At 38.3% G+C, this 22,580-nt stretch overlaps 1 protein-coding gene across 1 annotated transcript in view; it reads right to left on the reverse strand.

Moving 5' to 3' along the window:
- The window catches only part of SPAG17 (sperm associated antigen 17), a 224,885-nt gene that overhangs the window by 109,996 nt on the left and 92,309 nt on the right, over positions 1-22,580 (reverse strand). The window contains exons 11-17 of the mRNA XM_059137012.1: positions 14,708-14,845; positions 14,506-14,619; positions 13,773-13,923; positions 7,647-7,874; positions 7,333-7,551; positions 2,332-2,393; positions 1,620-1,733 (exon numbers count right to left, since the gene is read on the reverse strand). Of these exons, the coding sequence (XP_058992995.1) occupies positions 1,620-1,733; positions 2,332-2,393; positions 7,333-7,551; positions 7,647-7,874; positions 13,773-13,923; positions 14,506-14,619; positions 14,708-14,845 (1,026 nt within the window). The remainder of the gene's footprint in view (positions 1-1,619; positions 1,734-2,331; positions 2,394-7,332; positions 7,552-7,646; positions 7,875-13,772; positions 13,924-14,505; positions 14,620-14,707; positions 14,846-22,580) is intronic.

Consider the following 22,580-nt stretch of genomic DNA (forward strand, 5'->3'; position numbering starts at 1 on the left):
AAAGCTGTGACCAGGATGACAATGAAGGAGGCTCCCAGGCCCACAGCTGCGAAGCAGGACTGGAGGGTTAACAGGAGTTCACAGCATATGAGAGAGAGGTGGCTTAGCGTAAAACTGAGAGAATGTTAGGTTTGAATGTATCGAGAGGAGATCTTACTCTCTGGTGGAGAGCTTGAGTAATGATAAATGCATAGTAAACTACACAAATGAAGAAAATGTTAGGAAACAAACTCCAGGGAAAACAAAAAGTATCAAGAAAGGAAATGTAATCAGAGTATTTACATAGTTCAGCTACAAATAACATTTATACAAATGAAAGTAAATACTGAATATTGATATAACAAAAAATGATGATATGGTTAACAATGTTAGCAGATGGCAAAAAATGTTAGTGTGCACGTAGGAGTGTATGAGTGATTGTGTACTTGTGTGTGTGTATATTTGCATGCATGTATGCATGCACACGCTGCATGGTTTGCAGAGCTGTTTTCTCAGGAGGGAATCAATTGGTGATGATGCCCAATGGAAACAAAAACTAAACAAAATACACTTGTTTTTAGAGATAATTGAGTTAAGTAACACCAGAAATAGGTAAATAAATATTTTAAAGTTTTTACCTCTGGCAATTTAGGCAAAGGGGTGGGAGAGAGCTGCTACTTTTCCTAAAACTCTATATAGAACTTTTTGGTTTTAAAAATATGTGGATATAAAACTTTGATATTGATAAGATTAAAATTTAAAAGATGAAACAAAAATTAGTACGGGTTTCTGCATGAAACATGTAAACAGAAAATGTAGGATTCCTTGTTATTTTGCAGAGTGGTTAAGAGCACAAGTTCTGGGGCCAGATTTCTTGGGTTCATATCCTGCTTCACTCACTCACCAGACATGTGACCTTGGACAAAAGTTACTATTGGTCAAGTTGTCTCAATTTCTTACTATTTACATAGTTTCTATTTTATAGGATTATTGCAAGGATTACATGAGCAAATAATATATACAAGCCATTGCTAGTATATGGTAAGTGCTCAATAAATGCTAGCTATTGCTGGTCTCATTGACCTGTCAACTGTATCAAGTCAATACTTGGAGGCGCACCTGGGTGGCTCAGTCAGTTAGGCAACCAACTCTTGGTTTTGGCTCAGGTCCTGATCTCAGGGTCCTCAGGCTCTATACTCAGAGGGGAGTCTGGTTGAGATTCTTTTTCTCCCTTTACCTATACCCTTCCCCATGCTCTCTCTCTCAAAGGAATAAATAAATCTTTAAAAAAATACTTTGAAACATGGTGAAAACTTAATAGAATGGATAGCTGATATAGGAAAAATATAAGGTTGTCCCATAATATCTGACTTTTGTTCTTGGAAAATATGTGCAGCAGTCATGTACACTTTTTTGTTTATAAAAACATCCCTTTGGAAAATATATTTTAAACGATTTTGGAGATTCCCTGGGCATGCATAGCTCAATTTGGGAATAAATTCCTTTTATAGCTGAAGTAAATGGGAATATTGATCTGAAGGAGATCTGAGAGAGTGACCTAGAAGTGAACTGTTCTAAATCATACCATGACTCCCCAGACCTGTCCAAGTGTCTCCTAGAGACTCACGGTCCATTAATACCTGAAGCAGAACTTTCGGTTTAAAATGTTCAGTGAAACTCCAGTCCATTAGACTGCGTTGTTGCGTTTTCTTTATGTCCTCTAACTCGGCTTCCACAGTCATCTTCTTGGGTTTCTAAAAAATCATAGGAGTGCAATTTCAGCTTTAATTTGTGCAAGTCCAAATGAAGCCCTTTTGGACTCCATCAACTAACCAGCATGCACTCCATCTAATTGGGGGAAATCTGCATATGTATAAATCCATATGGCAACATTTTAGGAGAACTGCTGCCAGAAAGAGTATGCCTTTGAGTTTTTTTTTTTTTTATGGGCAACATAATCTAAATATTTTTATTGTTAGGTTATACTCTTCTGAGTCCTGTTAGCAATTATAGGCAGGTTTTCTGAACTCACTTCAAGACAGCATTAGTTCTACATGGCTGTATGGTCAGCAGGTGTTTGTGAAGTTGCCAAGCCACACTGTCTAGAGAGGAGCATGGAGCTTGGAAGTTTTGCTTAAGCCGCTAGTGAAATTAACTCCTTTATCTCCGGTTGGAGCTAGTCTGGGGATGTCAGAGCAATCCCCCATTCCCTGCTGAGCCTCTCCTTTGCGTGTATGTGTGTGTGTGTGTGTGCGCGCGCGCGTGCGTGCGCGCCCGTCTCTCTCACTCTGGGTCACTGTTTTTTCAGATCATCTTACTTGTATCTACACTTCTAGGAAAACAATTCCTTACCTTTTCAAGAGGCTCAGCCTTTGTGACTCCTTCATCTTTGATCTCATTGTTCGTGGTCTGTTCTGTAAATCAAAGACACCAACATCCAGTTGTGTTTGGGCTTTGTTCTTGCCTTTGTCAGTGCTGTGCCTTTTTGCTGCCCTTATGATCTATGTTTCTGTGCTGAAAAGGTAATTCCTGAAAGGCATGTTTCATGCCTCCCAAAAGGTGTTTATGTTAATAATTCTAAATCAGTGTCTACCTAGAAAAGTTGTACTAAACCCTTTGAAAAGAACCCAGCTTCCTATATGAAGCATTCCTAAATCATATCATAGTATCTCCCTCACTTCTAAAAATATACCCTTACCTTTATGAGTTGCAAATACTCACGGATTAAGCTATAGCTCTTGTGATTCTGAAACTTTCATATAAAAATGGATACACTGTATAGCATATACCAAGTTTGACCAAAAAAATGGCATGGGCGATGTATCTTGTGGCAACATATTTGTGATACTACTGAATAACTGAACCAACCTGGTCTTTTATCATCCTTAGAACTATAGCAAATTGATCCCTACAGAGCCAGACATAAAAAACGGTTCCACCTTCACTCTCCAGTGACATCCCTTCCACTCTCCTTTGTTCATGTCCTCTAGACTCACCAGCTTGCTTGCCGTGTCTGAAAGTTTTTACATTTGCCTTTCTTTCTGACATGCTTTGCTCTTAGATAATCACCTGCTTCAAACACTTCATCATATCATTGCTCAAATGTCACCTCCTTAAGGGTCTTTCCGCCTTTTGCCCTGTTTTATTTTTGATCATAGCATTTACTAGTGTCTTATGATGTTTATTTGCTTATGTCTATCTCTCCATCTCAATGTGAATTCCTGGAGAATAAGAGCTTGACCTTATTGTCCCTAACTCTACCCTGAGCACCCAGCACGTGGGAGGGATTCAGTGCATTTTGTTTTGATTGAATGAGGAAATTCTACATCACATAATAAACCTGGAAATCTATGTAAAGCCAGAGAGAGAGCGAGCGAAAGAAAGTGGAAGAAACTCACAACAAAAGCTTGTTTTAGGGGAGGCATAAGATTCAACTTCATTTTATGGCAAAAAGAACCATATTTGCACTTCTGGAGAGTGTAGTTAATTGTGTCTACCAAGGATAGGCCAAGGTTTTTCTTTCTTTTTGGAGCATAGCTACTTATATTTTTGCTACTAGTTGTATCTTGCCTTGGGCTGGTGAAGGTGACGGCATGAATGTTCCATTTTGATTTAGAGGAAAACTATAAAGTCAATTCAGTTTTGTATTTATATAAATACCTCTACTCAAGAGAAAACTCAGGCCAACTATAACTCTAAATAGACCATGATGTCCCATGTGTCCTTGAAGCAACTGATATGAAATCTGTGGAATAAAAATTATTCTATTCTGTGGTCTGCCAGATTTCCGGGAGATTTGATATTCCCTCCAGCGTCTAAGGATCCAGCAGGAAAAGTCTCCAGTTCAGAAAATATGTTCTAAAAATTGTGCATCGGTTATTTTGTCACAGGAAAGTACATTCTAAAACTAATGTGAACTCTTCATTTAATAGTAGAATAAAAATCATTTTTTCTTTCTTTCTGATTCTGCCTTCAACTGCATAATCCTTTGACAGTGTGATTCAGTAGTTTTTGACACATCTGGAAATGGATGCTTTCTCATCCCTTTGAAAAACAGCTTTCCTAATCTGTTTTACTTTAGAGATAACAAGATCCCTCTGCAAAGCAGTTACTTTATTAAAAAAACACCCAACAAGCATAAAGGGCACATCTAAACCTTGAGCCTCATGGTTATCAACTCTCAGGTTTTTCATAAATATCCAATAGGCCCTGTCAAGTTCAAAAACAGTCTCAGATGGAAATCCCGTGTTTGGTTAAGAAAAGCACAAATATTCAGTCCTTCACATCCAGGAACAGGTTTTTATATGTATTTGATGCTAAGATGGTTGTGCAGGAAATACATGAACAATTTCTGCTTTGTTTAAAAGGATTTCAAGTGGCTGCTTTAGAAATATGACTCAGAGTTAGGGGGAAATGCAAGATCAATAGCAACAAATTCCCTGAGACCTAACAGCCTCTCCTGCCCCCCTCCTCTCGGCTGCAAGAGTTACTTGATGTGGATCAACATACACCATATAGGATCCCTTATAGGTCATGGGGGCTCAGCTCTCAGGATTGCTCAGCCTCTAGGATACACTCTCCATTTTTAGCCCTGACAATTCAGAGTTGCTCTAATCATCTGTTTTCCACCAGGATCTGGAATGCCAGTTTACATGGTTTCACCACCAGGTGGCAAAAGTTGCCTGAGGAAATCTGCACATCAGTTGCTCTAAAGAAAAAACAAAATACAGGGAAAAAAACCACAGGCTTTCTTTCCCTCCTGGCTTATTCTGGATCCACATGAATACAAGGTGATTTCTTTGTCATGTATTTACATTCCCACAGGATGCCCAAAGGCATGATATCCCAGGCTGACTTATTTGGCTTAATTATTTTTGTGAGCTTGGCTAATAGATAAGGGACTTAGAGAAATAGGGAATCGACCCTTTTGGTAACAAAACCAGGTTAAGTATCAGTATGAAGAAGAGACTATGAGTGTGGCTAAACCACTAGACAAGGAATTTCTGGAACTGAGGAAGCCACAAGACACAGTGGGGGAAGCATTGGTTTGGAGTTAGCTTTCTGTTGGAATCCTGACTTCCCATTCCTATGTAGTTGAACAAATTGCTTAACCCCTCTGAGTCTTTGACTCTTCATCTTTAGAATTAGGATAATAGCATCTTACAGACTTGAGGTTTATATTAAACACTAGTTAATATATGTAAAATTTCTTAGCAGAGTACTTGGAATATAGCAGGGCAATATTAAATAAATATTTCCTCCTCCTCTCCTCTGACTCCCTCACCCTCACCTATCCGCTCTATTAATAAGTAAGCAGATTTTCCCTAATTCCGCTCCATCGATGACTTTCTCTTTCACCATCATTTGAACTAATGAAATGGCAAGATGACCATTCAGGCAATACTGACTGAATACCCCTTCTCTTGTGCCACAGACCACTTACTCTTATTTAATGCTTTTAAAAATTATAAATTTTAACATATACAGAGAAGTACATAGACTACAAATGCTTAGTATAATGGAATATGAGAAAGGACCCAGCACCGCAGACATCTTATGTGTGTCCTTTCTTAACCATGACTTCCTTGTTAAACTCTCATATTAATCCATCTTTGTGTGGATTATTTTGGTTTTTCTACATATATGATATTTACAAATAGTAACATTTTGTTTCTTCCTTTTCAAAACTTACACTTTTATCTCTTTTTCTTGCCTTACTGAGTTGGCTAGCATCTCCAACGTAGTATTGAACACAAGTGTTTATAGTAGATATCTTCCTGGTGTCAAGGGAAATCTTCCAACTTTTCACCGTGATACAAAATGTTAGTTGTAGTAATTTAAGAATAAACTTTATAAGGTAGAGAAATTTTCCTTCTCTTGCTAGCTTTAAGATTTCCTTCATAAATTACTAAAGAGTTTTAAGTGCTTTTTCTGTATCGATTAAGATGATGATATTATTTTTCTCTGTGTCAATTGATAGATTATATTGATTTTTATACTGTATGTTTTTCCTCTATTCCTGTTATAAAAACAGCTTGTGATGTATTATTACCATTCTGTACATTGCTACATCAGTTTATTTGTGTTTTTTTCAGGATTTTTGCATCTATGTTCATGAGTGAGTTTGATTTATAATTTTCTTTTGTTGTACTATCCCTGACAGTGTTATTATAAGGTTTTTGCCAGCTTTGTAAAATGAGTAGGGGAGAATATCCATTTTTTAACTTCTGGAAATAATTTTTAAGATTAGAATTATTTCTCTTTTTTTGAGTGTTTGAAATCCCTAGTAAATAAGATCATTTGGGTTTGGTATGTCCTATTCAGGAGGCTCTTTAATTATTGATTTAATTTAATTAAATGATTACACTATCCATGTTTCTATTTCTTCTTGAGTCACTATTGGTAAGATATACTTTTCTACTAATTTGGTCATTTTATTTTAAGATTTAGTGAAATAAAGTTGCTTATATCCTCCTACTATTTTTTACATTTCTGTAGGATCAGAGGGAAGTCTATTTATTTATTCCTAATGATTTTTATTCCTGATATGGTATTATTCTTAATATGGTTATTTATGCTTCCTTTTTTGTGGTCTGCCTTTTATTTAAAAAAAAAAATTATCAAATTTTCAAAGTCTTTTCAAAGAACGAAAATTTTGTAGTATTTGCTCTTCCTTATTACATCTACATTTACTTTCTTTTTTGTCTTTAGATTTTATTTATTTATTTATTTGAGAGAGTGAGAAAGAGAGAAGGAGCCAGCAGAGGGGCAGAGAAGCAGGCTTCCCACTGAGCAAGGAGTCTGATGTGGGACTGGATCCCAGGACCCTGGGATCATGACCTGAGTCAAAGGCAGATGCTTAACCAACTGAGCCACCTAGGCACCCACATATCTATATTTTTTTCTGTCAATAATTTACTATTATTTTTTTCCCTTTTACTTTATTTGGATTTATTCTGCTCATCTTTATCTAACAACTTGAGGTCTATGTTTAGCTAATTTATTTTTTGCTTTCTTTTAAAAAGTGTATTCATTTCTAATTTTTTTTCATATAAGCATAATAACCCTATGAAATATTGATGAAAAAGTTTTATTTATGTTCACCTTACTATATTTACTAGGGTTAAAGCAGACTAACAGGCCTTAGGATAGTTTTAAAAACAAGGGTTAAAATAAGAAGAACCAAATAACACTCAGTAGCAAAGTTTAATTTTAACTTAGATATTAAACAGTATTTCAGTTGAAATAGGGAGGCATTTAAATTTAGATAATGTTTCCTGAATCATTTAGGAGGTTAATGCATCTTATAATTGTGCACACACACTCACACAACACACACACACATTTACTCACCTGAAGGCCCAGACTGGACCTGAGCCTTCAGGCTGATCTCCTTCTCTGACAGCTGTATATTATCAGGGTCTATGGGTTCCTTACTGTTTGGGTCAGAATGCTTCATGTTATTAGAATCAGACTGAGGAGCATCTGAAGGTTCTTTAGTGATCTCATCCTCTTGCACAGATGTTGACCAATTCTGATCCACAAATAAAATTCTGTCTTTAGTTTCAGTATCTAGCCAGTTTAAAGAGAATCTGTTAGATACAATGCTAGAAAAACTGACAATCATAAAACATAAGAATTCCTTTGATTCCCTCCATGTAGTGTACCTGTTTGGTGTTCGGCCTCTTGCGCATTCATTTTCATGATGTATTGCTGCCTGATCTGTTTAGCAAATCTCGCAGGGTTGTCCCATGGTATATTGAACATCTCAGAAGCTGTCCCATACATCATCTCAGAAGGCATTAGCTTTCCTTCTTCATTAACCTCAGAGAGTTTCAGGCTCTCAAAAGTAAACACTTTGAAGGCTCGTTCTACTTCAGTCCAGCTCAAGGCTTCTGTAAGAAAGCAGGAACTATGCTGCTAGGAATGCTCTTATTACCACATGGTACAGGGCTGACAGAGGGGCCCTCAGGGGGTCTGTCCACTGCAATCACAAGGGAGTCATGTCATGCTGGGTGTTGACCTGACTTTAAACAATTGTTTAAACAATTTGTTGCAATTTTGCAACAAATATGGATAGTACCTAATAATAAGAAAGCTGCACAATCAAGATATAATCTATCAAGAAAATGCTCACAAATTGCTTCATAGCTTAATCAATATTAGGTGTGTTAATATTAATTCACATGGACTCTTCAGGGTACCATATTTGTTGAATATGTTTAAAACTGATCATTTCTGGGGTGCCTGGGTGGCTCGGTGGGTTAAAGCCTCTGCCTTCGGCTCAGGTCATGATCCCAGGGTCCTGGGATCGAGCCCCACATCGGGCTCTCTGCTCAGCAGGGAGCCTGCTTCCTCCTCTCTCTCTGCCTCTCTGCCTACTTGTGATCTCTGTCTGTAAGATAAATAAATAAAATTAAAAAAAAAACTGATCATTTCTAAGCAAAAGCACCTTTACTGCTGTTTAATTTGAAGTAAAAAAATAAATTACTTGTGTCTGATATGCACTGTTATATTCAGTAGGTTCTATTGTTCCTTAGGGTTCATAAAAGGCCTCTTTTCTCCCACTTGAACTGGTGTAGTATTTTCCATAATTGCTCTTCAAAGGTTATCAGCTTTCAACTGGCCCTATTCATTTGTGCATTTATTCTCTTACAGCATTTTTTGTCCTTTCACCCATACACCCCCCGCCCCGGCTTGCTCACTTGTTTTTGTTTTCTATATATCAGGCTTTGTCATAGGTCTCTGAAATTCAAAGAAAGGATTTGCTTCTTGTGTTTTAGAAGTTCAAGGTAGAGGGGTGGGAGGTAGGTATTAAAAATAATCACAGGATTCCATGAGGAAAAGTAAAATGATTGTGGCAGATCAATGATTCTGGGGTAACGTCCACTTTTTCTCCAATAGAAATGAGGACATAGGGAGGGTTCTTTTGAGGAAAAAATACATGAGGAAATACAGAAGGGAGATAGGGAAAAGGTAAAAGTTACAGAATTAAGAATTAAGGAAAGTTTGCTCAGTCATTCATTTTGCAAACATCTTTTGAGCACGTATTAATTGTTAAGGATTATAGTAAAATCTGGGACCACAGCAGTGGAGTTAACAGTGAACCCTGGATCTTCTAGAGTATCCATTCTGGTGGCTGGAAAGAGGGCAAACAGATAAGTGTATGCCATATCAGAGATGATAAGAAGGATAAAGCCAGATGAAGGGGTAAAAAGTGGTAGTGGTTAGGGAGGGGCTTCTTTTTTATATAAGGTAGTCAGAGAAAAACCCCTCTGAACAATTAAGCAAAAATGTGAAGGAAGTTGGAGGGTAAGTCCTGTGAATATCTGGAAGAAAAGGGATGGAGGCAGGTGAAATAGCAAGTGCAAAGGTCCTGAGGCAAGGGACTGACCAACAGGTTCAAGGAATCACAGCACGACCAGTGTAGATCCAGTGGAGTGGAATGATGAGTGCTTGACAGGTGATGAGCCCAAAAAGTGGGTGGTAGAACAGTTTAGATTATTCTTTGAGTGACATGGGTGTCCATTAGAGAATTCTGTATTAAGAGGGTATATTGTATACTAACATTTTGAAAGGATGATTCCAGTAATTGCATGAAGAAAAAACTGGGTGAAAAGGTGAAAGCCTGTTAACCAACTGGAAAACTACTGAAATGGTCCAAGTGAGAGGTGATGGTGGCAGTGAGGGATGTGGGGGGACTGGTTATGGAGCAAAAGAAACAAAAATGAATCAGGGATGACTCCAAGGTTTGGGAAGAGAATGGCTGCCATTTACTGAAATAAGGAGGACTGACTGTGAAGGGACAAATTTTGGGAAGTCAAGAGCTTGGGTTTGGATCTGTTAGGTTTGAAGTGTTGATAGGTGAGAAGAGGAGAGAAGAGGAGGAGCAAGGGTTTTGGAGGGAACACATAAGCAGGATATGTGTGACGTGGCAGCAGTAGCAACAGAGACAAGAATCCTGTTGCTGTGTTTAGGACAAGTTGGAGAGAGCGTGGAGTCATACCACAGACAGAAGGAGAGGCGGAGTGCGGCAGGATATAGGCAAGGGACATACATTCTCAGGAACACCAGAACCGGGTGGTTATGTAAACAAAGTTCTCCACACACCCAGGTAGGTAGGCTCCACCCTGCTTTTCCATGAGGTAATGGTATGTATTCAAAAGATTTTGTTGTTCCTTTACCATTTTGCCTACTTAAATATCAAAGAGGAAATCATGAATAAAGTATTTCATGATTTGCTTAGAGTGAGAAATGAAACGAGGTGCTTTTCTCTTTCTTAGGGCAAATGCTTTCTTGTCAAATAAAGATATCTATAATTTCATATTACCTCTTATAAGTAGGAATGTATCTGCTGATTGCCTCAAGTGGAAATAAAGTTTTTTTTTTTTTTTAAGATTTTATTTATTTGAGAGAGAAGGAGAAAGAGAGAGCATAAGCAGGGGGAGGGGCAGACTCCCCACTGAGCAGAGAGACCTATGCAGGGTTCAATCCCAGGACCCCCAGATCATGATCTCAGCCTAAGTCAGACACTTAACTGACTGAGCCACCCAGGTACCTCTGAAAATACAGTTTTTGAAGGAAATGACTGTTCCTAAAATCCCAGTGAACTCTGCAATGAGAAGCTGATTTTAGATTCTCAAAATTACCTCTCTTTCCTCAGTCCTCCAGGATTAAACTGGGTTTTACAGGGGAGGAGGTCGGGGGTGTGTGTGAGCCAGGTGATGGGTATTAAGGAGGGCATGTATTACATGGAGCATTGGGTGTTATATGGAAACAATGGCCCATGGATCACTACGTCAAAAGCTAATGACGAGGGTAGGAGCAAGATGGTGGAGGGTAGGAGACCTGAATTTCATCCGGTCCCAGGAATTCAGTTAGATAGTAATCAAACCATTCTGAACACCTACAAACTCAACTGGAGATTGAAGAGAAAAAGAACACCAATTCTAGGAACAGACAAGCGACCACTTTCTGGAAGGTAGGACATGCAGAAAAGTGAATCCGAGGCTATATATGGAAAGAGAGGCCGTGGGGGAGGGACTGGCTTCTGGCAAGCGGTAGAGCAGCAGAGCACAAAATCGAAACTTTTAGAAGTCTGCTCCACTGAGGGACATTGTTCCAGAGGCAAAGTGGCAGATGGAGCCCTCGCAGGGACAGTGTGGTCTCAGGACCTGCAGAAACACTGGGGGTGCCTAAGTGTGTCAGAGCTCCCAGGTATCTGAGCAGGGAAGCCAGCTACAGAGACAGAGCTGAGGAGGGGGCTCTCAGCTCACGGTTACCTTAAACCGTGATCCAAGGCACAGCTGGGCTACTGCTCTTTCGGTAAGGACCCCACAAGCGGCAGATTCAGGAAGACTCACTTTCCTCCGTGGGGAGGAGTAGCATGGGAGCATGCTGAAGGAATCAGCTGAGTTTGGAGACTCCAATCCGGCCCATGCGCCAGAGATAGAAACGTTCTGTCACAAGCTGGGTGAGCTCAGAGCGCAGCCAGAGACCAGGGAGCCAGGAGGGATTGAATGCTTTTCTCTGAGGGTGCACTGAGGATTGGAGCCCCGAGCTCTCGGCTCCTCTGGGTTGGAGATTGGGAGGCCGCCATCTTCATTCCCATTCTCCAAAGCTCTACGGAAAGCGTTCAGGGAACAACAGCCCCGAGAGCGAACCCAAGCAGATTACTTAGCCTGGCCCCTGGCAAGAGTGGTGCAATTCTGCCTCAGGCAAAGACATTTGAGAATCACTGCAACAGGTCCCTTCCCCAGAAGATCAGCAAGAACCACCAGCCAAGACCAAGTTCACCGATTAATGAGAACAGTGGAATTCCAGAGCTACAGGAACACAGCATATAGAATTCGTGGCTTTCCCCCCCTGATTCTTTAGTTTTTCAAAGTTAATTTTTTTTTAATTTCATTTTTTTCTTACTCTATTCTTTTTAAATTTTTCCCCTTTCCTATTTTAATGTCATTTAACTATTTTATCTTATCAATACCTTTAAAAAAATCTTTTAAAATATTCATTGTTATAGTGATAGTCTATCCCTTCATTGTATTTAAACTAATTTTCTGTATACATGTAAGTTTTCCTTTCTTTAAAATTTTGGGATATAGTTTCTACTAACAGACCAAAATATACCCTAAATCTAGCATATGGCTTTGTTCTAGTCTCCAACCTGATCACATTGTCTCTTTTTTCTTTTTTCAACCAACTGCTTATCTTATCAATTCCTTTTTAAGAATCTTCTTAAGTTTTCATCTTTACAGTCATGTTCCATCCCTTGATCATGTTTACCCTTATTTTTATATATGTGTGTACATGTGTGTGTATATATATATATCCCCCCCCCCCCTTTCTTCTCTCCCCCATTTCGGGTCTCTTCTGATTTGGTGAGTGTATATTTTCCCAGGGTTGTTGTTAACCCTTTTAGCATTTTGTTCTCTCATTCATCTATTCTTCTCTGGACAAACTACAAGGCAGAAAAACTCACCTTAAAAAAAAAAAAAAAAGAACAAGAGGCAATACCAATGGCTAGGGACCTAATCAATATGGACATTAGTAAGATGTCAGAACTAGAGCTCAGAAGGATGATTATCAAGATCCTAGCTGGGCTTGAAAAAAGCATAGAAGATACTAGAGAATCCCTTTCTGGAGAACTAAAAGAATTAAAATCTAACCAAGTTGAAATTTAAAAAGCTATTAATGAGGTGCAATAAAAAAATGGAGGCTGTTCCTGCTAGAATAAATGAGGCAGAGGAGAGAATCAGTGATACAGAAGACCAAGTGATGAAGAATAAAGAAGTTGAGAAAAAGAGAGACAGACAGCTACTGGACCATGAGGGGAGAATCTGAGAGATAAGTGATACCATAAGATGAAACAATATTAGAATCATTGGGATCTCAGAAGAAGAAGAAAGGGAAGGGAAGAAGGTATATTGGACCAAATTACAGCAGAGGATTTCCCTAATTTGGTGAAGGGAACAAGCATCAAAATCCAGGAGGCACAGAGAACCTCCCTTCAAAATCAATAAAACAGGTCCATACCCCATCATCTAATAGTAAAACTTACAAGTATCAGAGACAAAGAGAAAATCCTGAAAGCAGCTTGGGATAAGAGGTCTGGAGGCTACAGTGGTAGAAATATTAGATTGGTAGCAGACCTATCCACAGAGACCTGGCAGGATAGAAAGGACTGGCATGATATATTCAGAGCACTAAACAAGAAAAGTATACAGCCAAGAATACTACATCTAGCTAGGATATCATTGAAAATAGGAGAAATTAAAAGCTTCCAGGACAAACAAAAACTAATGACATACTATTTGGTGACTAACATAACATAATTTAAAAAAAAAATTGCTTAAAAAAAAAGAAACAGCAGAAAATGACCCCTTCTGTGAGAAGAGGTGAACTTGAATCAACACACCCTTGGCACCACATGGCCAGGGGCTCTTTACTCTGTGCTCTTACCTGGGATAGGGATCACCATGGTTTCTGCAATGATGTCAAGGAAGGGATGTGGGGGTGGGGAGCAGGGAGAAGAAAGGAAGAAGCAGATTATGCTCATCATGGAAACACAGTGGAAAAGAAAACTCAGTGCATTAAATTGAAGGCTGTTATGCATAATAGTTGTCATAATATTGCTAATGATGTTACTCAAGATGAGAGAATCAAAATACCCACCTCAGCTTCTGAAAGCTCTTTCAATAATCAAAATACTTTTTACAAATAGGGGTGTCATCTTAAGAAGCACATGTGACCATAAATGAATGAGTTTAAGCCAAGGCAAAAAATGTACTCACCATTCGTACAGAAGTGCATGAGCTCATGAATTGTAGCTAGACGTTTAGTGCTGTTCCATGGTGGGGGCAGAGGGAATTTAAGGAATTCCCACAGTGGCAACTTGGACTGCATCTCCTGCTCAATTTGAACTGGGTCAAAATTCTTTTGGCCCTGATGAAAAAGAGCAACATGACAGAAGACATTAGAGTAAGCTGTCAAGTGCCCAATGCATATGGAGAAGGCAAAACCTGATACCTTCACTCTCATTATTTGGAAACAGGGGAAATCAATGGTAATTGGGGAAGACAAACTGTTGGTATTTTGCTGAAGGTCAAAAAAGCTCGTTCTCACTTTGCCAGGGGTGTCCCCTGTGCACAGAAATGATAGATTCTTCATTAGCTATGACAAACTGCCAAAGTTTCATATATATTCATCTCTCCCTTCTGAGATTCCTCTTTGGCCTCCACTAGTTTTTCACATTGGTGGATATAGAAAGCAAATAACTATAAGATGTTAATGCAAATTTGGTGCACTGACAATCAAACAGTTAACTGGACCATTATAATTAGACAAGTTTTCTTTGCTCCCGCATACACCTCTATTTCCTGAGGTCTCACTTTGAAAGCAGGGATCCATTTTGAATATTATTTTTAATGCCAAAGGTAAAACTATCTAACCATAATTTCTTCAATGGATAATTACAAATGGGCTTTCTTGGATCACTTTTCCTTGGGGTGGCCCAATTATTATTACCTTTAGAGCATACTTCTTGTGGGCATGTGCATCATGATAGTCCAATAGGAGAGGACCTTTGGGCACTGCTTTGCTTTCATTTTCTTCTTCAGATAAGAATATTTCATGGAGATTCTATTCAAATTGAAATATAGTGACTTAAAAAGAGAATCCATACTTTTTCAAAGCATGCAAGCTCTTTGGATATCTCATGCCATCTGACCTTTTTCTCCCTCTCTGTGAGACAGAGAGAGGGCAGGATGGACACAATGTGAGCTGAAATTCTGTGGTCCAGCCCATCTGCTCTTGGAGGAGGCTGCGCCAGACTGGGCGGGACAAGGTCTTCTTCAGTTGCCACAACCTGTTCAAATAAGCAGGTGAGAGAGTCAGTTTAGTGGTCAGCTAAATACTAAATAAATACTTACTGATACTCATGGATTTCCATTGCTCTTACTAAAAACAAGGCGGTTTCTACCAATAACATCCAATGATTACATAAAGTGGCAGTGATTATCAAAATAAAAAAGGATATGTTTACAATGCATCCATTAAAGTAGATATAATTTTAATGTGTACATTAGAATAGATAACACAAAACACAAATGGTTAACAGGAAAATTCATTATAACAGAAATCAAAATACCAATATGATAAATTTTTTTTTTCTTACTGATTTGCTCTTTCTCTTAAAGCACTGGAAACCACTTATACCTTTGGATTCAGTAAGTATTTATTAAGTGCCGATCATATGCCAAGCACTGTATGAGGCATCTTTTAATACATTACCTCATTTAAGCAGTAGAGCAACATTATGGTGTAGATATTATCTTAATTTTACAGGGGAAGAGTTAGGGTGACTGAAGTTAGTGACTGGTGCAAGTCCAAGGCTACTGAGTGGGGTTCAGGTCAAGTCGTCATTCTTTCTTCAAGGGAGTGATAGATGGTGAGATCAGTAAGGGGAAATAAGTCTTCTTTATATGGGGAAACAGAGGTCTAGAAAGATTACATGGCTTGTTCAATTTTACCTGGCAAACAAAAGAAGTTGAAATGTAATCAAGGTAGACACCTAATTTATAGCTTTTCTCTTCACTTCAAGTCCTGCAATCATTCTCTGTGATTTCATATCCTTTTACAGGGTTTCTCAACCTTAGAACTTAAGACATTTTGAATTAGACAGTTATATGTTGTGGGTTCTTTTCTGTGCAATGGAGAATCTTTAGCAGTATCCCTGACCTCAAACCATTTCATACCAGCATCTCCCCTCCAATTGTGTCAAGCTAAAATATACCCAGACATTGCCAGATGTTTCCTGGGAGGAAAAATCAGCTGCTATTGAAAACTACTTCTATAGATGGCTAACAAAAGAGTCTCCCATACTTTACCCTTTGTCAACTCCTTACTTTCAAAAGAGCCACTCATATCTCCACTATCTCCGGTCATCTCTTGGACCCACTCCAATCACAAAAGACCGCTCAAAACTGTTCTACCTCTGAAATGTCAAACTCTAATAGCCTGTCTTGAAAAAAAAACCTATCTCATTCCCCTTAAATTTTAATTTTTTTCCTTCCCATTATTAAGCATTTTTTCAATCAACATGATCTACTATAGATTTGCCTTCTATGGGTCAGGCAATAAGGTTACCAGCTGATGGTTGTAATACAGCAGGTGATTAATAAGCATTTGTTGCTTTGAATTGAGTTGAATAAAATAGTAAAGACCAAGATAAAATGATACCACAAGCTCTACAGGACTTTTCAGCTTTTATGAATTTATTGATATAATAAAACTACTGGCCTCCTCAAAACCTTATGTGATAATGAAAGGTAACTGTGAGTGTGCTTATCTAATCAGTTAGAAAACTAAAGCAGACATAAAAATGTATAGTGAAGGTAAAAGTGATGATAGAGTCTGAACAGGACTTTAAAACAAACATTTGAAAATTCAGAGACATAAGGAATATGTTATATTCATGCAATAAGGACAATGACAGGCAGTTGTAAAAAGAAATTGGAGAATTTATAAAATAAATACAATCTATTTTTGAGAAAAAACTTCACTAGCAGACTGGACTCCAGAGAAGAATGGATTAATTGGGAGTTAAGCTGGAATTCCCCAAAAGATAAAATTGATAGAAAATGTAAAAGACAAGGAGGAAAAACCAGAAGTTCCACCATCCATTTAATAAAAGGATAAATCAACAGAAAAAAAATAATGTTTGAGGCTATGTTTAATTCAGCAAATACAGCTTCAGTGTCCACGGTGGGTTACATGTGGTTATGGTGTGCTGGGCATACTGCAGTGAAAAGTTTCGGATTAAGTCCCTACTTGCATGGAGCTTCTATTCTAATGAGAAGGGGAAGGTAAGACACAAAGCAAATAAATTATTTTAAGAGGAGTGGTTGTTGGGCGCCTGGGTGGCTCAGTGGGTTAAGCCGCTGCCTTCGGCTCAGGTCATGATCTCAGGGTCCTGGGATCGAGTCCCACATCGGGCTCTCTGCTCAGCAGGGAGCCTGCTTCCCTCTCTCTCTCTGCCTGCCTCTCTGACTACTTGTGATTTCTCTCTGTCAAATAAATAAATAAAATCTTAAAAAAAAAAAAGAGGAGTGGTTGTTGATAAGAAAATATGGTAAAGAAAACTCTGGGTTGTCAAGGGTTTCCTTTGGATCAGGTGGGAGAAAGGCTAAGGAATACCATTTCCATTGGGCACTGAATGAAAAGGAGTATCCTCCAGGCAGACATGGGGGTGAAAATTTTTCTAGGAAAAGAAGTTGGAGTAAAAAGCTACAGTGGAATTAAGTAGTGTAGTTGAGGAAAACCCAGAAAGCCTGTGTAGATTAAGAGTAGTAAGTGTGTATTTTGTGTGTGTGTGTGTGTGTGTGTGTGTGTATTGAGGGGGGCAGGAGATGAGATGATAGATTGACAGATCAGCCCAGACCCATATTTTTAGGGTCCTCCAATGTAAGGAATTTTGATTTTATTCAGAATGTAATCGGAAACCAGATTATAATCCTTTAGATTGCTAGTGACAATGATAAAACAAAGCCCTACCTGGACATAGCCTTGTGTTATGAATTATAAAGAGAAAATTCTAATAGCTTCCAGAAAGAAAAAAACAGATTATCTGCAAAGATAAAAGTGTCAGATTGACATGAGATTTCTCAGCAACATTAGAAGAAAGAAGACAATTGAAAAAAATCATGGAAACAAATGATAATGAAAATACAACGGTTCAAAATCTGTGGGACACAACAAAGGCAGTCCTGAGAGGAAAATATATAGCGGTACAAGCCTTTCTCAAGAAACAAGAAAGGTCTCAGGTACACAACCTAACCCTACACCTAAAGGAGCTGGAGAAAGAACAAGAAAGAAACCCTAAGCCCAGCAGGAGAAGAGAAATCATAAAGATCAGAGCAGAAATCAATGAAATAGAAACCAAAAAAACAATAGAACAAATCAACGAAACTAGGAGCTGGTTCTTTGAAAGAATTAATAAAATTGATAAACCCCTGGCCCGACTTATCAAAAAGAAAAGAGAAAGGACCCAAATAAATAAAATCATGAATGAAAGAGGAGAGATCACAACTAACACCAAAGAAATACAAACTATTATAAGAACATACTATGAGCAACTCTACGGCAATAAATTTGACAATCTGGAAGAAATGGATGCATTCCTAGAAACATATAAACTACCACAACTGAGCCAGGAAGAAATAGAAAGCCTGAACAGACCCATAACCAGTAAGGAGATTGAAACAGTCATTAAAAATCTCCAAACAAACAAAAGCCCAGGGCCAGACAGCTTCCCGGGGGAATTCTACCAAACATTTAAAGAAGAACTAATTCCTATTCTCCTGAAACTGTTCCAAAAAATAGAAATGGAAGGAAAACTTCCAAACTCATTTTATGAGGCCAGCATCACCTTGATCCCAAAACCAGACAAGGATCCCACCAAAAAAGAGAGCTATAGACCGATATCCTTGATGAACACAGATGCGAAAATACTCAACAAAATACTAGCCAATAGGATTCAACAGTACATTAAAAGAAAGTAAGGGACCACGACCAAGTGGGATTTATTCCAGGGCTGCAAGGTTGGTTCAACATCCGCAAATCAGTCAATGTGATACAACACATCAATAAAAGAAAGAACAAAAACCATATGATACTCTCAATAGATGCTGAAAAAGCATTTGACAAAGTACAACATCCCTTCCTGATCAAAACTCTTCAAAGTGTAGGGATAGAGGGCACATACCTCAATATCATCAAAGCCATCTATGAAAAACCCACCGCAAATATCATTCTCAATGGAGAAAAACTGAAAGCTTTTCCGCTAAGGTCAGGAACACGGCAGGGATGTCCATTATCACCACTGCTATTCAACATCGTACTAGAGGTCCTAGCCTCAGCAATCAGACAACAAAAGGAAAGTAAAGGCATCCAAATCGGCAAAGAAGAAGTCAAATTATCACTCTTCGCAGATGATATGATACTATATGTGGAAAACCCAAAAGACTCCACTCCAAAACTGCTAGAACAGGAATTCAATAAAGTGTCAGGATATAAAATCAATGCACAGAAATCAGTTGCATTTCTCTACACCAACAGCAAGACAGAAGAAAGAGATATTAAGGAGTCAATCCCATTTACAATTGCATCCAAAACCATAAGATACCTAGGAATAAACCTAACCAAAGAGACACAGAATCTATACTCAGAAAACTATAAAGTACTCATGAAAGAAATTGAGGAAGACACAAAGAAATGGAAAAATGTTCCATGCTCCTGGATTGGAAGAATAAATATTGTGAAAATGTCTATGCTACCTAAAGCAATCTACACATTTAATGCAATTCCTATCAAAGTACCATCCATCTTTTTCAAAGAAATGGAACAAATAATGCTAAAATTTATATGGAACCAGAAAAGACCTCGAATAGCCAAAGGGATATTGAAAAAGAAAGCCAACGTTGGTGGCATCACAATTCCGGACTTCAGGCTCTATTACAAAGCTGTCATCATCAAGACAGCATGGTACTGGCACAAAAACAGACACATAGATCAATGGAACAGAATAGAGAGCCCAGAAATAGACCCTCAACTCTATGGTCAACTAATCTTCGACAAAGCAGGAAAGAATGTCCAATGGAAAAAAGACAGCCTTTTCAATAAATGGTGCTGGGAAAATTGGACAGCCACATGCAGAAAAATGAAATTGGACCATTCCCTTACACCACACACAAAAATAGACTCAAAATGGATGAAGGACCTCAATGTACGAAAGGAATCCATCAAAATCCTTGAGGAGAACACGGGCAGCAACCTCTTCGACCTCTGCCGCAGCAACATCTTCCTAGGAACAACGCAAAAGGCAAGGGAAGCAAGGGAAAAAATGAACTACTGGGATTTCATCAAGATCAAAAGCTTTTGCACAGCAAAGGAAACAGTTAACAAAATCAAAAGAGAACTGACAGAATGGGAGAAGATATTTGCAAACGACATATCAGATAAAGGACTAGTGTCCAGAATCTATAAAGAACTTAGCAAACTCAACACCCAAAGAACAAATAATCCAATCAAGAAATGGGCAGAGGACATGAACAGACATTTCTGCAAAGAAGACATCCAGATGGCGAACAGACACATGAAAAAGTGCTCCATATCACTCGGCATCAGGGAAATGCAAATCAAAACCACAATGAGATATCACCTCACACCAGTCAGAATGGCTAAAATCAACAAGTCAGGAAATGACAGATGCTGGCGAGGATGCGGAGAAAGGGGAACCCTCCTACACTGTTGGTGGGAATGCAAGCTGGTGCAGCCACTCTGGAAAACAGCATGGAGGTTCCTCAAAATATTGAAAATAGAACTGCCCTATGACCCAGCAATTGCACTATTGGGTATTTACCCTAAAGATACAAATGTAGTGATCCAAAGGGGCACATGCACCCGAATGTTTATAGCAGCAATGTCCACAATAGCCAAACTATGGAAAGAACCTAGATGTCCATCAACAGATGAATGGATCAAGAAGATGTGGTATATATACACAATGGAATACTATGCAGCCATCAAAAGAAATGAAATCTTGCCATTCGCGACAACATGGATGGAACTAGAGCGTATCATGCTTAGCGAAATAAGTCAAGCAGAGAAAGACAACTATCATATGATCTCCCTGATATGAGGAAGTGGTGATACAACATGGAGGCTTAAGTGGGTAGAAGAAGAATAAATGAAACAAGATGGGATTGGGAGGGAGACAAACCATAAGTGACTCTTAATCTCACAAAACAAACTGAGGGTTGCCGGGGGGAGGGGGTTTGGGAGAAGGGGGTGGGATTATGGACATTGGGGAGGGTATGTGATTTGGTGAGTGCTGTGAAGTGTGTAAACCTGGTGATTCACAGACCTGTACCCCTGGGGATAAAAATATATGTTTATAAAAAATAAAAAATTAAAAAAAAAAAAAGAAGAAAGAAGACAAAAAAGCAATGCCTTCGAAATACTTTTTCACTTAAGACTGACTAGGTTCTAAGGCAGTTTCTGACACTCACTACTCAGACAAGTTACTTAATCTTTTTATGCCTCATTTTCCTTATTTGTAAAAGAGGGGACAAAAATAGTTTCTGCATCATAGTGTTGTCCTAAGGATTAAATGAATTAGTTTATAACAACTCTTCTCAAACACATCCAGAAAACTCATGAGAATTGACCACATACCTCAGGTCCCATGGAAAGTTCAATAAATTTATGAAGACCATGTTTACTGACCATAATACAATAAAACTAGGAACTGACAATAAACAATAGAAATAAAAATAAAAGATTTAGAACTGAAAGCATCAGGATGCAGCCAAATAAATACTCAAAAGGAAATGTATAGCCTTAAGCAAAAAGCCTGAAAGTAAATGAGGTAAGCTTCTGAATTCAAATAAAATGCAAAATGAACTCAGAGAAATCAGAAAGAAGGAAATAATAAAGATAAATGAGAAAATTAGTTAAGCATAAAGTAGAAAGTGTTGATCAATGAAGCATAATGCTAGTTCTTTGAAAAGACTGATACAGTAGATGTACCATTGACAGCCATGATCAAGAAGAGAGAGGGAACAAATAAGTAACATCAGTCATAGAGAAGGAGCGTAATTAGATGCCAAACAAATTTAAAAAGGCAAGTAAGTGAATAAAGAACTTTATATGATATTGAAAACACAAATAAAATGGCCATATTTATTAAAAAATACTAATGACTAAAATTGACCTCAGAAAGAGAAAAATCTGATTAAACCTACAACCATAAAGGAAATTTTATCAGATGAGATCGGGCACGTTCAGAGTGGTATGGCCATAGACAAGGAAATTTTAAAGAAAAAGACTATTAACCACCCATCCGCTTGTCTACCTCCTCTTTCTTGTCCATTAAAATGACACTAGACAAACTATGGAAAGAACCTAGATGTCCATCAACAGATGAATGGATCAAGAAGATGTGGTATATATACACAATGGAATACTATGCAGCCATCAAAAGAAATGAAATCTTGCCATTTGCGACAACATGGATGGAACTAGAGCGTATCATGCTTAGCGAAATAAGTCAAGCAGAGAAAGACAACTATCATATGATCTCCCTGATATGAGGAAGTGGTGATGCAACATGGGGGCTTAAGTGGGTAGAAGAAGAATAAATGAAACAAGATGGGATTGGGAGGGAGACAAACCATAAGTAACTCTTAATCTCACAAAACAAACTGAGGGTTGCTGGGGGGAGGGGTTTTGGGAGAAGGGGGTGGGATTATGGACATTGGGGAGGGTATGTGATTTGGTGAGTGCTGTGAAGTGTGTAAACCTGATGATTCACAGACCTGTACCCCTGGGGATCAAAATATATGTTTATAAAAAATAAAAAAATTAAAAGTAAAAAAAAAAATGACACTAGACACGGATAGTTTAAAGGATACATCTCCCGAAACTTCAGGGAATATGAGAGCAGTAGCAAAAGAAAGAGCATAGCAAAAGAAAGAGGATTAAAGTAAATGATCCAAGTAAACTTTGGTTTTACTTGAAGTATTCTATAATCTTTGTAAAGG

This window comes from Mustela lutreola, chromosome 10 (assembly GCF_030435805.1).
Source record: "Mustela lutreola isolate mMusLut2 chromosome 10, mMusLut2.pri, whole genome shotgun sequence".
Classification (NCBI taxonomy): Eukaryota; Metazoa; Chordata; class Mammalia; order Carnivora; family Mustelidae; genus Mustela; species Mustela lutreola.